The 15,000-nt window shown below is 35.1% G+C and overlaps 1 protein-coding gene across 1 annotated transcript in view; it reads right to left on the bottom strand.

The window, feature by feature from the left end:
• The window catches only part of LOC119573891 (organic cation transporter protein-like), a 9,186-nt gene extending 1,388 nt beyond the window's left edge, over positions 1-7,798 (bottom strand). The window contains exons 1-7 of the mRNA XM_037920996.1: positions 7,709-7,798; positions 5,942-6,016; positions 4,692-4,860; positions 3,804-4,038; positions 2,173-2,276; positions 1,218-1,372; positions 369-537 (exon numbers count right to left, since the gene is read on the bottom strand). Of these exons, the coding sequence (XP_037776924.1) occupies positions 369-537; positions 1,218-1,372; positions 2,173-2,276; positions 3,804-4,038; positions 4,692-4,843 (815 nt within the window). The 5' untranslated portion in view covers positions 4,844-4,860; positions 5,942-6,016; positions 7,709-7,798. The remainder of the gene's footprint in view (positions 1-368; positions 538-1,217; positions 1,373-2,172; positions 2,277-3,803; positions 4,039-4,691; positions 4,861-5,941; positions 6,017-7,708) is intronic.
• Positions 7,799-15,000: the final 7,202 nt, after the last annotated feature.

The raw sequence follows: 15,000 nt of genomic DNA, 5'->3' as shown, positions 1-15,000 counted from the left end.
GAAGGAAAAAGCATTACTTGCTTTACTCTTTTACTGCATGAGTTTCAGAGAGAGAGAGAGAGAGAGAGAGAGAGAGAGAGAGAGAGAGAGAGAGAGAGAGAGAGAGAGAGAGAGAGAGAGAGAGAGAGAGAGAGAGAGAGAGAGAGAGAGAGAGAGAGAGAGAGAGAGAGAGAGAGAGAGAGAGAGAGAGAGAGAGAGAGAGAAATCCCTATTATTTCATCCAAGACTTTTTTGAGTGTCACTCAATTTCCTGATTGTCTCCAAATGTGAAACTTGAAATGAAAATTGACTAGTCAAGCTGTTATAATACCATAAACTAGGAAGAATCAAAGTGGGTCACACACACACACATATATATTATATCTTACCATTTATAAAATATAAAACAGGCAGCTGGAGCAGATATCACAAGCTGGATCATTCTCCAATCTCGAATCCAGAGAGCCACCAGCCCCAGGAGCACCTCTCCAAGTGCAAAGAAGTACTCCCCAATTATACCACACATTACTCGATAATTTGCTCCTACGCATTCCATTCCTGAGGGATAAAGAGGCAGAGAAAAGATATTAAAGTATATAATCTTTTATCATGTAGTTATTTTAAATTCACCAAATCATATTACTGAAATATCCAAAATGAATAAATCTTGAAGTTTTCTTGTTCAGAAGCTGAAAGTATGAACAACATAAGTGAATAAAGATCTGCAACACATATCAAATCAATGCTTATGCACCCATGCATATAATATATCTATCTCTACATTCATTACAATAATGAAAAAAAAGAGAAAAAAAATGCAATAAGAAATGCCACTGGAAATAATACAATATAAGATAATACAAGAAATAAAAGACAACAACAAATTGGAAAATACCTTAAAAACTAAATGTGAAAAAAAATCATCAATCACTACATGTAAATCATGCTATGATGTTAAATCAAAAAGGATATGTGATTAAACACAGGAATAATAGTCAGTCATGAACAGCAAGGCACAGTACTGGTTGTACTAAAAAATCAAACTTTTATTTATTTATTCTTTTTAGGTTAACTTTTTTTTTATATAATTCCTCAAGACTTGTTAACATAAAAATTGATAAGAGTCCAAGGGATAATCAAATCTACACAAAGGTATTTGTCAAAATTCTCAATCTTACTTAAACCATAATAAAAAGGAAAAAAATCTACCTTAAAAAAAAAAAAAAAAATTTACTAACCTAGCACAAATGACGTCTGAAAGACTGCCGTTGTCGTCATTGCATTTAAGAATCGCATAACATTAAACACCCTTAAGCTGGTGACCAAGGCTGTGATTACACCGGAGACCACCATGCAAACGAGCCCAATTAAGATTGTCAGCATGCGTCCAATTCTGGAGACAATGCACAAAAATTAATACATTATAAAACTTATTCAGACTGACAAAAAATAAAAAGCAGCAAAGAAATGAACTAAAGAGAGTAAAAGCAAATAAATAAACAATGTACAAAGAAATAAGAAAGCTCTTTTGAGACAGGTAATAAGAATGAGAAAGGATTTACCTAAACATAGTTTTCTATCTAATAAACAGACAAAGACCTAATGAATAAACAATTATGAAACAATTATGAAGTAAAGAACACATAAAAAAAAAAATCAAGATATAATAACATTCATTACTGTTAATCCATTTGTTAAGCAATAAAGCAATTATATAGACACTGTATACGACTCAATGAAAATGTGCCTAAAGTCATTTATCTAGTATCTGTAATGCAAAATATTGGAATTTCTTCATAAATGACGGCTCTTTTCAATGGCATCTCAATATATGTACAACAATCCTGATAACAAGAAAAAAATATTGTTCTCTTTCTTGTCCTTATAACCTAACAGCCACATTTTTAACCATAAACATCATAACAAATAAAGCTAATCTTATAGGTTAATATTTACTAAATTTAATAAACATTCTACTTTGTCATCAATGTAGATTTCTATTGAGCTTGATAAAACTATTTAGATGTATAAATAAAAATAATTTTCTATTTGCTTAGGGTTTAATGTCCTAACTATAATAAATATATTACATAAAGAATATAAACACACTCTCCAAATTTCAGACTACTGAATGTTCTTGTTGGCACCAACAGGAATTTTAGAAAAGATATTGGACACTGATGATCAACTCACCTGTCAGCAATGAAACCAAAGATGAATGCTCCAACCAGAACTCCACTGAAGTATATTGTCTGTGCCATATTTGCTTCCCAAGCATCATGACAGGTAAGGTTAAACTGTTAAGAACAGGGTAGGTATAAGCACATTGGATTTCATGCATGTAAAAGGACATATAATCCGCAACCCAAGACATTTTCAGAATTTTTTTTTTTTTTTTGTTCTAACACCCATGCCAAAAAAGAATGTGATTCTTATTTTCTTTGTAGGTATCAAGTTGTGTCAATAAGCATATTCTTCTATTAGGTAAATATATGCATTAATCCTTTTAACCATGCCAAATCAAGCCACACACAGGGCACTGCATGTAGTCAGCCACATAAGTGAGGAATCATAAGCATGAGAAGCATGTTTTCCCACTGTTTATGCTTTTAGCTGCAATATATATGATCCTTAAAAAAAAAAAAAAAAAAAAAAAAAAAAAAAAAGCATGTATAACTTAGAGCAGGCATGGCAATGATACATGACAAGGACTAAATTATCTGATGGGAACAAGTTAATAAATACAGTGAATAAATAATCATGTTAATAAAAATCCAAGAAAAGGTAAGCAATGAAGCAGTTATATAAACAAACTATTTCTATCTTGGAGTACAGAGGAGGAAGCTAAATGTTGTCAACAAATTTCTTTTGACATATAGCAAAGGAAAATAAGGGAAAGCTAACAACTGAAAAACTGCATGAATTAAATAACTGGATATTTTTAATATTAAAAATAAAATTACTGTACTGCATTCCACCAAAAATGCAAGTAGGTTCATTCATAAAGGACATCAGACAACCAGAAAACAATCAATATCCACCACTATCTTTATTGCAAGAAGAAACTTTCATAGGAAATGTGACCTGAAGCAACTCGTCCATCTTCAATAGAAATTTTGCAACGTAAAAAAACTGGTGACATTTTGTCCCAGGTGGTTTCTAAAGGCACATTTAGTTGCACAAGGCAGAGAGTTTAATTTTTGTCTTCTCAGCTATTACGTAGAAAAATAGACAGAAAAGTGGCCTCTGTTCAGACATCTTGTTATAAAAAAAAAGGGGGGGGGAAGAACTGAAAATGTGTCTGAAAGAAGCAGAAGTACTGACTATCAACTCCATGCACATATACTAGTAATCGGAACAAGAACTATACCAAGGGGATGGTCACAATTCAATTAATGGCTACAATCACTTGATTGTAATAATTTCAACAAAGAAGCAAATGCACTCTCTGGTAATGAGGCAAGTTATCAGTTTTTTCTGTGATACAGAATGTTTGGTTTATATCAGTTTATCTGAATACAATTTATCTTATGATAGTTGCATTCCACAATTGCATCACCAATGATGTAGCATGAAAGTGAGAGAAATTATTTGGCTAAACCTTATTCCTCACTGCACAAGCCTATTGAAAAATGCTGATTTGCAACTTCATATTCATCTCTCCTCTCACTTATATACTTATATAACTTACTATATATCCCATATAAAATCAAAATGCAGTAAAACATCTGAACTTAAATTTCTTTAAAAAATCTAAATACAAAAAAATGCATGCACAAAAACAATAGGCCAACAAGACCAATTGAAGTTCAATAATGACTTACTTCTGTTACAATTGTTGTAGCATATACAGTAGTATCAAACACTTTCCCTTCTGGGCAGTCCTCTGTTGTGTTATCCATGAAAGCTGAAGGAGTGCAACCTTCTACTTCATCAATGTGTTTGTAACGTTGACACTTGGAGTAGCCTGATGTTTTGTTATAGGGAATGGTGAAGTCTAAGAATGATGTATTATAGTGGAGATCTGTAAGATTTGTATCACATGCTGGCACAATGCATCTGTAATAAGAAAGAATAATCACACTATAAGCATGCATGTGCATGAATAAAGTTATAATAAAAACAAAATAAAAAAATATTCTAATGCCTAACAATAGAGTGGAAGGGAGGGAGGGGGAAAGGGAGAGGGAGAGAGAGTGAGAGGAAAGGAAGCAGGAAGGAAAATCAGGGGAAGGTGGAGGGGGGGTGGGGGAAAAGGCAGAGGGGAAAGGTGAAGGGGAAAAAGAAAGGGAGAGAAGGAGGGGAGAAATGTAAAAATAGAGAGAGGGAGGGAGAGAGAAAGAGGGAGAGGGAGAGGGAGAGGGAGAGAGAGAGAGAGAGAGAGAGAGAGAGAGAGAGAGAGAGAGAGAGAGAAGAGAAGAGAGAGAGAGAGAGAAAGAAAAGAGGAGAAGAGAGAGAGAAAGAAAAGAGGAGAAGAGAGAGAGAGAGAGAGAGAAGAGAGGGAAGAAAGAGAGAGAGAGAGAGAGAGAGAGAGAGAGAGAGAAAAGAGGAGAGAGAGAGAAGAGAGAGAGAGAGAGAAAAGAGAGAGAGAAGAGAAAGAGAGAGAGAATGTGAAGAGAGGCAGAGAGAGCGAGAGAGAGAGAGAGAGAGAGAGAGAGAGAGAGAGATTAATTCATCAGGAATAAATTTTTCAAATTTCAAAGAAAACTTACCTATAATGTTCTGGAGTGGCTCCAATAAATACGTATGCCAGGTTTGATGTAGCAACAAAAATGAATGGAAGACACAGTAAGAAGTACACACGTCGTTGATAGGGGCCAAATTCCCCTATCACTTTAAAAATGGCATCCATATCCATGGCCATGTTTCTTGCTATCTCATCTGCAATTAAAATATGTTAAGTTATCAATATCTTTTAAAACTTTCAATAAGAGCTCATCCTAATAAATTCTAAAAAACTTACTTTCATGTACATTCACTTCTGCCACTGGCTTAAACAAGATGTCATGTGATACCACACTCCATGTTTATTGAAAACATAAAGGTACAGATAACACATAGGCAATAATGCTTCCATATTTATTGTTATTTTTTTTTTTACTAAATATTTCTGCAGTCTTCTTGGTTTATCTTCCATTAAAAAGGGAACTTTTGCCCCTCACCAATCCACCCACCTGCCTGATATGTTTTGGCAACCTAGCAAATATTTACAAAAATTAAATATCACTATGACATTGTAGCTTAATACCTCTCAGGGATATACAAGTCCACATAAAGATGCCTATAGGCTTAACTGGGTGAAAAGTTAACACTGATCCATACAAATTGAGGCCAGAACAAATGTAGGTCTCACACCATCTGTGTTTAGCTAGTTTGAGTGTCTGTTTATATTAATTTTGTGCACTGTATTACCCAAGGTATATGATATCATACCATATACATTTCCCGTATACTAGGAGTAGGTGGAAGAAAATGGATGGGCACAGAACTTGGCTAATAAAGGAGAATTAGAAGTCCATTTTGCCTTAGTTTACGTGACATCACTTAACCTAATAACTAGAAGTAATTTTGGGGGGTAAATTCATGGGTAATTCTTTCTAAGACTAATACACCTAATTTTCAATTGAAACTAAAATAGCCTATGAGAATTATAGGAGTCCTGTCAGTATACAGAAATTCTGATTGGTGTAATATCAAATTCAGCTTAACGTGACCCAATTGTAGGGGAGGGCATGAAGTATTGGAAGGCAGTCACAGGGTAAAATAGGCTGAAGTAGAATTAATGTACAACAAAAATACTTCAAAATAACACTAAAAATGCTTAAAATTGGCCACTGAAACTCTACAGAAATCCCAAGTATACCTATATACCTCAACTGGACCCTATGGTATTTATGCAATATACTACAGCCATTTATTGTATTTATTTTATGTTTATTGTAATTATGTCTTATCCACATACCTAAATTAACAACTCAGCCAAACCTCCTGGACCCCCAGGGTAGCACACACTAAGCAGATGGGTGATACAGTTTCACTGCAACAAATAGAAACTCCACAATTTCTTAGTGTAAAATGCAGAATAATGATTTTGCTTTTACATATAATTCCCTTTCTGAAAATAATATACCTATCTACAGAAAAAAATCTTCCATTCTGTCTATTGATTGATTTGCTTGGTATGTAAGAGCACTTTTACTGATATTTTGGGTACTTGATGGGCTTTAATTTCTATATTAATATCTAATTCTTCCACACAATCACTACATTATTTTAAAATGGGTCCATAATCAACATATAAAAAAAAATCTCACTGTTGCTTGTCAAAATATTGATCACTGTAAAAATTTGTATAAACTTGAGCTGCATAACAAATCACACTAAGTTATGCAGTCAGCATAGTACTTGAAACCACAGAATAAATATCCTAAGCAACTTAGTGAAAATTAGTAGCAACAAGAAGTTTAAATGCTGATTATTAATACAATGTGTGTGCATTCCTTTTTTTAAATTTTCATGGTGTTTGTTACACCATACAGAATAGGAATATACAATTTTCTTTAAAATATAGGAAGCACTGATCTTCTTTAGTTATACCAAATCATGCAATAATAGCCTTACATTAGTGTGCTCCGTGCATGCACAGAGATGACTCCACAATTGCTCAGCCATAAAGAAGTCAATATTATAATGTTATTGACGTCATTAATAGCAATATAAGAAACAAGAAAATATTCTAAAAAATTAAGGAAAACCGTGAACAGGTGAAGTTGGTAGTATTAGTAACTGGCTCATTGGTGACTTATTATTTTTGGAGCCACCTATGGTAAAACATTTAAACTAAGCTTACAGTGGGCATAGCATGCATATACATGACATCCCCAATGTATTGGGTTAATGTCATCCGCAAGGGGAAATAAAAAGATTCATATATATTACAATTTAAATAATTGACACAAGGAATATTAATTGCAAGATTGGAGTACCCTAGATGGATGGCTGGGTGAAACTAAAACATTACTTTAAGAAATACCTCTCTGTCATTATATGTACTTCTGATAGTGTCCCACGGTTAACAATACTCAACATAGCATTTGCTGAAACTCAAAAACCAAATTGCCAATTATCAAGAGTTAGTGTAGAAGTCATACACATTCCAAACTACAAATTTAAACCATATGTAACTGCAGATATTAATGTTACCAAGAGTGACACACAGAGATAGAGGGAACTAACATCTTATAAAGCATAGGAAATAGTCATGAACACAAGTACAGCTGCAGCAGCCTCATATTATGACAAAATGATGAAAATATCTGTTATATAGTACTGCTCAGAAACCACAACATTCTCACACAGCCAGAGTTCTAAATGTCCTGTTTTCTGTAATCTGACAAGTGCTAATGACGGGAGGGGGGGGGGGGGCACAAGGGGGCTTAATCCCATTCCTAGAGAATAAATAGAAGGTAAGAAATGTAAAGTTTGGATTTTTGGGTTAGCATGATACCCTGATTTTGGGACTTAGTCTCTGGAGGGTGCGTCGCTCTCGGTAACATATAGTATTACAACAAAGTAGTGTCATGGGTTTATCCGCATGACGAAAAGAAAACTGTTCTCATTTATTTCTTCATCTCTATACCATTATAGCCAAAGAAAACACACTATTTACTTTGCCATCTGCAACAACTATCAGTAAACGAAACCAATTTACTAAACAAAGTCCTCTTACCTGCATGAATCTCTCATAGTCTAAAGAAATGTTTTCTCTTTCACTCTGCTTGGAGTACCGTCGTGGCCTCCTTCCCCTTTGACAGGACGGAGGTAAACAATGTTGAAGTGGACAGATGATAGAGATCGCGAGTTAAAACTATATGTAATGTTTTCAATTTCATTTACACAGTAATGACTAAATTTAGCATAAAATATTCTGCCTATTGTATGATATAATTTCAAATGATTTGAAATGAACAAGTGGTCAATTAATTGCGATACCAAAGAATATACTGTGGCACTTCCCTGAAATTGTAATAGTTCTGCGACCTCTATGGTGGAACGCATTTTATTCGCTCGAAGTAAAAATCATGGTGGTATCCTTATTATCATCCCCATTATTATTCAAATTAAATGTGATAATTACAAAAAAATCTCCAATTTTGTTGATGAAGCTGAGCTCTTCACAGCATGAGATAATTTCTCTCATTATTTCTCTCCACTATTACAGTCAGCTCAAAAGATAAATTCCTTATAATGAAAATTATATTACCGTACGCACTAAAATCATCATCATTATGCATCGAAGGTAACCACATCAGTTTTTTTTTTTTTTTGTACACAGGAGGAACTGGTAAGATACATGCGTTTGTGGTCTGAGAATTCGTGGACGACGACCCTTTATTAGTGGTCCTTAATACCCTTCCCAAAGACGACCATCACTTCAGCCCATGAATCTTGAGTGGCCGATTTTCATTCTTGTTAACACAACATTCATTTGTCGGTTGTGATGGGCGCTTGTCGCTTAACTGCCAAGACCGTCTTTAATTTCTCACATTTGGTTGTAAGAGGTATGCCTCTAACGCTTCCCCTATTTCTCTCGAAGCCATCTGATGCTGGCTTTCATGTCAGCTTGCGGGTCAGAGAAACAGCTTCACAAGTAACAGCTGCCTACGCCCCCGTTGATCACTCGTTCCCACGGCATACCAATATGCGTGGGCACCCAACACAGGGTTATCTTCTGATGTGCAAGATTTAATCAATCTTGTTAGCAAGTGCACCATGACAGTCGCGTATATCAATGAAACGCCATTTAAGAATAATCTTACTGAATCTGGCGGTCCTTCGCACTTAGGAGCAAGGACTGTTACTTAAATAGATCTTGCTTAGGAGTGCACTGTAAAAATCCCCGCCGGCACACTTGATCATAATCCTCTGCATTTCGAGGCGTCGCGAGCTTCAGCACATGTACCACAAGTCAAATTTATTTGTATCCTTATTCGTACATATTCATCAAGTGTGTCCGATTTTTCTTTTTTATTCATCAGTTACTATATAGTGATATTTGTACGTGAGGTTGTACTAATACAGCTTCGTATCTATTTACAAAAGGAGATTGGAGTCTTTCATACGATGGCTCCTCATATCGCCAAAGTTACCAGTTGGCGGAGGGCGATAATTTGGTGCCTGAGTTCACCGCAAGTGTGTGTTCAAACAGGTGCTTATTAAACAGGTATGTATAGATATGTATCATACTATCTGCAAGAGATTAAATCACCCAACGTAACGAATGCCGCAGGTAAAAGATAAGAAACACTTATGTAAATGATGAAAAAACGAAAGGTTGGTCAAGCCAGGTAGCACACAAGGTACAGCGGGGTCAGGAAACGGCCTCAGAACGCATTTAAGGACAAGCATCGGATATGACACCGTAAGTGACGGGCCCCGAATCACGTGATCTACATGCAACAGTTACCGGCACGGGATATATATGTATATATATATATATATATATATATATATATATATATAATATATATATATATATATATATATATATATATATATATATATATATATATATATATGGGTTAAAAGCTGCAATTAACTTATTTGAAGGTATGTGCGTGTCTGTGCATGAGGCAGATCAAGAGAAACATTTGATGGGGAACAGATGTCAGTGACGATGATAATGATAAAGATGATGATGATGATAATGATGATGGTGGTAGTAAAAATTAAAATAATGATTAATAATGATAGCAGTAACAATAATAACAATAGCTTTTAATAACATCAACAGTATTATAATAGTAATAGTGATAATAATGATAATGGTAATAACATTGTTATTGCTATAATAATGATAATCACTATTATTATCATGTTATTATCTCAATATTTACCATTATCATTATTATTATTGTAAGTTTCATCATCATCATCATCATCATCATTATCATCATCATCACAACTCTATTATTAACATTATTGTTATTATTGTGATAATTGCTATTATTATCATCATTACCATTGTCATTCTACGAAGCAAATACAATGTATTAAAATAGTCAGACCAACAGTTTATGTACATTTATTATTTACACGACTATCTGAGAAGGGAGGAAGGTAGGAAGGAAAGGGAGGGAGGGAGAAAGAGAGGGGGGAATGGAGCTTAAAGATAAAAAGAGGATGGGGAAGGGGAAATTGAGGAGAAACGGAAGGGACTTAAAGAAGAAAAATGGATGGGAAAGGGGAAAGGGGGGAGGAAGAAGAGGATCCTGGAAAAAAAAGTAGTGGAAGAGGGAGGGAAGGGGATGAAGGGGCGAAGAAGGGGGGGGGGGATTAATGCCCAAGAAGAAAGGAACTGGAAGGGATGTAGGGATTAAAGTGGGGGGAAGGGAGGAGTGAGATGGTGTGGCAGAGCGGGAAAGGGAAAGGTAGAAAGGGAGAGGGGGAGGAAAAGGAAGGGGAGAGGCGAAAGGTAGGAGGAGGGTGAAAGAGGGAAGTGACTTTCTTCGTGTTATTACTATTATTGTTGTTATTACAATTACCATCATAGTAATACTCGTCATCGATACACACACACATACTCGTGTGTATCGCGCGTGTGCGTGTATTTCGTATGAACCCAGCTGGTTACGTCGTGGTGGACGTGTGGTGGCAAAATATCTGGTTGTCCCCTAGTGACAGGAGTGCACCTAATGATTCGCATGGAAGGAGGGGGTCAAGCTTTCATTTCCCGACAAAGTGCATTTGTTCAGAATTTAGCTTCGAGGAGCCTTTGTTATTTTCATCTATCTGAATTTGTTTATGTAAACGGATGCAATTGCCAAGGGAAATAGCAAGGGGGTTCAATACCCAGCATCCCTGCTTGTTGACGCTTTAAAAAAATCAATAAATAAAAGGAGAGTAACACTCACGGAACTGCGGTATTTGTCGGTAGATTAACATCTGTTTAAGGCTCGACGCTGTGAAGACACGAAACTACACCGATCATTTTTGTCAGAATTATAGTTAACTACGTAAGTAAATCATCAATAATAACGATTTTTGTCATGTTCTCTGCTGTTTTCATTATGATAACCTAGAGTGTTTTACTGTGTTGATATTTCTTATATCAACTTAAAGCGCCTCTCTTAATCTTCAAAATGAGACCAGGTACAGCTTTCTACGACACAAAAAGTTACAAGTGGTAGAATGAATTACGCGTTTTTTTGCCATCAGTTAAATTAATCTAGCCTTCCTTGTTATTTCCGTTCTATACATAGTTTACCATCAACATAAAATACAACCCTTTTCCTTCAAAATGAGGACAAATTCAGATTTTTACGGCAAACTAACTACAACGACTTCTTCAAAATGCAGACCTGTCATTACTTACTTCATAAGTAGGGTGATGGGTATGATTATGTCGTAAGTTTGTAACTGTAGATGGATATTGTTCAGTTCGCTTCGGTTGGGTTATCTGTTGCCCTTCCAGTTTAAATTGAACTTTCAATTTGATTCAAGTTTAATCTGCGGATCAAATATTGCAAAATTTAACACTGTTCATTCTACGATATAAACATATGTGTGTATATGTATATATATATATAATATATATATATATATATTTATATATATATATATATATATATATATATATATATACTTTTTTTTTCTAACCAGTAAATCTATAATATATACAGAAAGCCAGTCTGATGTTCTCCAAGACTCAAGTCACATGGTGCGCGATTTGTCGAATGATTGTCTGTCCACTGGTGGGAAGCCAAATTAGCCAACGGGAGTTTAAAGGCAGACGCCCACTGATGGATATCACCGCTGACCCAAGCAGCATGGTCACAAAAGTTGGATCACTCTCACAGCACTCCGAGTTCGCCTCTCGCCCTCTGCTCACATGCCATCATCACACACACACACACACACACACACACAACATATATATATATATATATATATATATATATATATATATATATATATTATATTTTATATAATATATATATAGTATATATATATATATATATATATATATATTATATATTGTATATATATATATATATATATATGGGAGTTCTGATGATAAAAGTGAGAATAAAGACAATTTGGATAACATTTGATGATTATTACTATTATTATTATTATGATTATTATTATTATTGTTATTAATATTATTATTGTTATTATTATCATTTATTATTATTTTTACTGGTAGTATAATTGTAAAAATAATTATTATAACAGTAATAATTACAGTAATAACGATATTAATTGAAATAATGATATAAATAATGATTATAAAGACGTTATTATTGTTATTATTATTGTTATTACTATTATTATTGTAGTTGTTATTAGTATAGATGTAAAAATATATATTATAACTGCAATAATAATGATAATAATTGCAATAATGATGATAATAATTGCAATAATGATGATAATGATGATGATAATGATGATAATGATGATGGTAACGATATAATGATGATAATCATGATAATAATGATGATAATAACAGGAATTGTGTCCATATATAATAAAAAAAAGGTAAAAGAAAAAAAATCCCAAAAGTCGAAAAAGCGGCAAAATCTAGCGAAATATAGCCTTTTGAGAGTAGACTCCAAAATGACGTTTTTTCCATTCATTTGATGATTCTGGCAATTATTAGGGTAATAATGATAATAATTACCAGACTTCTATTAATCATGACAATAATGATGATAAAAGTGAGATAAAGACAATTTGGATACATTTGATGATTTTTAATATCATTACTATTATCATTATTATTATCAATATTATCATTATTATTATTATTATCATTATTATTATTATTATTATTTTATAATATTAATAATAATAATAATAATAATAATATTATTATTATTATTACTTTAATTATTAGTATTATTGCCAAAAAATATATTATAACTGTAATAATAACAATAATAATAATAATAAGTATAATTATAATAATACTAATTGTTATAATATTGTTTTAATATTATTATTGTTATTATTATCATTATTATTTTTTTTACTGGTAGTATATTTGTAAAAATAATTATTATAACAGTAATAATTACAGTAATAACGATATTAATTAAAATAATGATATAAATAATGATTATAAAGACGTCATTATTGTTATTATTATTGTTATTACTATTATTATTGTAGTTGTTATTAGTATAGATGTAAAAATATATATTATAACTGCAATAATTGCAATATAATGAATAATTGCAATAATGATGATAATAATTGCAATAATGATGATAATGATGACGATAATGATGATAATGATGATGATAACGATAATAATGATGATAATCATGATAATAATGATGATAATAACAGGAATTGTGTCCATATATAATAAAAAAAGGTAAAAGAAAAAAAATCCCAAAAGTCGAAAAAGCGGCAAAATCTAGCGAAATCTAGCCTTTTGAGAGTAGACTCTAAAATGACGTTTTTTCCATACATTGGCGTACGCCCGAGGGCAAGGCAGAATTCCATCTCCCTGGAGACATTAGAGGCCACTGAAGCGTGTCGCAAGGCTCGGCTGAATGGGAATAAAGTCTTGCGTCGTTCCATGGTGCGTAGGGCTCGGACACTGCTGAGAAGGGACAAGGAACAGTTCATCAGGAATCTTGCTGAGAAGATCGAAGGCCATTTCTTGGTAAATGACCTTCGCCCTGCCTACCAAGCCCTGAGAAAACTGAACTCTAAACCCTCCTCACAGATGACTGCAGTCCGATCAGCGGATGGACGGATCATCTCAGATCATGTTAGGGTCCGTGAACGTTGGGCTGAGTATTTTGAACAGTTGTATCAGGTAGACCCTCCAACAGTTAGCTTGGATGCAAGCGATGTCTCAGTGCCTGTGCCGGACCCACTCATCAGCGAAAAACCTCCTACCCTAACAGAGGTTAGGCTGGCGATTTCCAAACTGAAGAGTGGGGAAAGCTGCAGGCATATGTGATATCCCTACTGAACTGCTAAAGGCTGGGGGTGACCCTATGGCTCGGGGCCTGCATACAGTCCTGACTGCCATTAGGCAGTCTGGTACCATTCCCCCTGACCTGTTGAGGGGCGTGGTCATCCCTCTCTGGAAGGGGAAAGGGGGTCGTTGGGATTGTAGCAACTACCGTGGCATTACACTGCTCAGCATACCAGGCAAGGTTCTCGCCCACATTCTTCTGAAACGGATCCGCATCCACCTACTGAGGCATCAGAGACCGGAGCAGTCTGGATTTACTCCTGGCAAGTCCAAGATAGACCGTATACTAGCGCTTCGAGTAATTGTGGAACGCCGTCGTGAGTTTGGACGTGGGTTGCTTGCAGCCTACATCGACCTCAAGAAGGCGTTTGACTCGGTGCATCGGGAATCGCTATGGGAGATCCTGAGGCTAAGGGGAATTCCAACACAGATTATTGGCCTGATAGCAAGCCTCTATACTGGTACTGAAAGTGCTGTAAAGTGTGGTGGGGGTATGTCGAACTTCTTCCCTGTTAATGCAGGGGTGAGGCAAGGCTGTGTCCTTGCACCAACACTTTTCAACACTTGTATGGACTGGATAATGGGCAGGGCTACTAACCAAAGTCAGTGTGGAGCAACACTGGGCAATATTAAGGTCTCAGACCTTGACTTTGCCGATGATGTTGCCATCCTATCTGAGTCCTTGGAGTCACTTGTAGCGGCTCTTGATGCATTTAGCAATGAGGCGAAGCCCCTAGGCCTAGAGGTCTCCTAGACCAAGATCCAGGACTTTGGGGGCCTGTTAGGGGAACCCGTTCAGTCGATCCATGCTTGTGGCGAGGACGTTGAAGTTACAGAAAATTTTACATACCTTGGTAGCATAGTCCATATCTCTGGGTTGTCAGACCAGGAAGTCAGTAGACAGAGTGGTCTGGCAACAGGAGCCATGAACTCGATCAACAAGAGCGTTTGGAGATGTCGGTACCTATGCAGAAGGACCAAGCTGCATGTCTTCAAGTCCTTGATACTGCCAGTTTTGCTCT

This window comes from Penaeus monodon, chromosome 6 (genome assembly GCF_015228065.2).
Source record: "Penaeus monodon isolate SGIC_2016 chromosome 6, NSTDA_Pmon_1, whole genome shotgun sequence".
NCBI lineage: Eukaryota > Metazoa > Arthropoda > Malacostraca > Decapoda > Penaeidae > Penaeus > Penaeus monodon.
The sequence above is the reverse complement of the archived record's forward strand: the minus strand, read 5'-3'. Positions and strand labels throughout refer to the sequence as shown.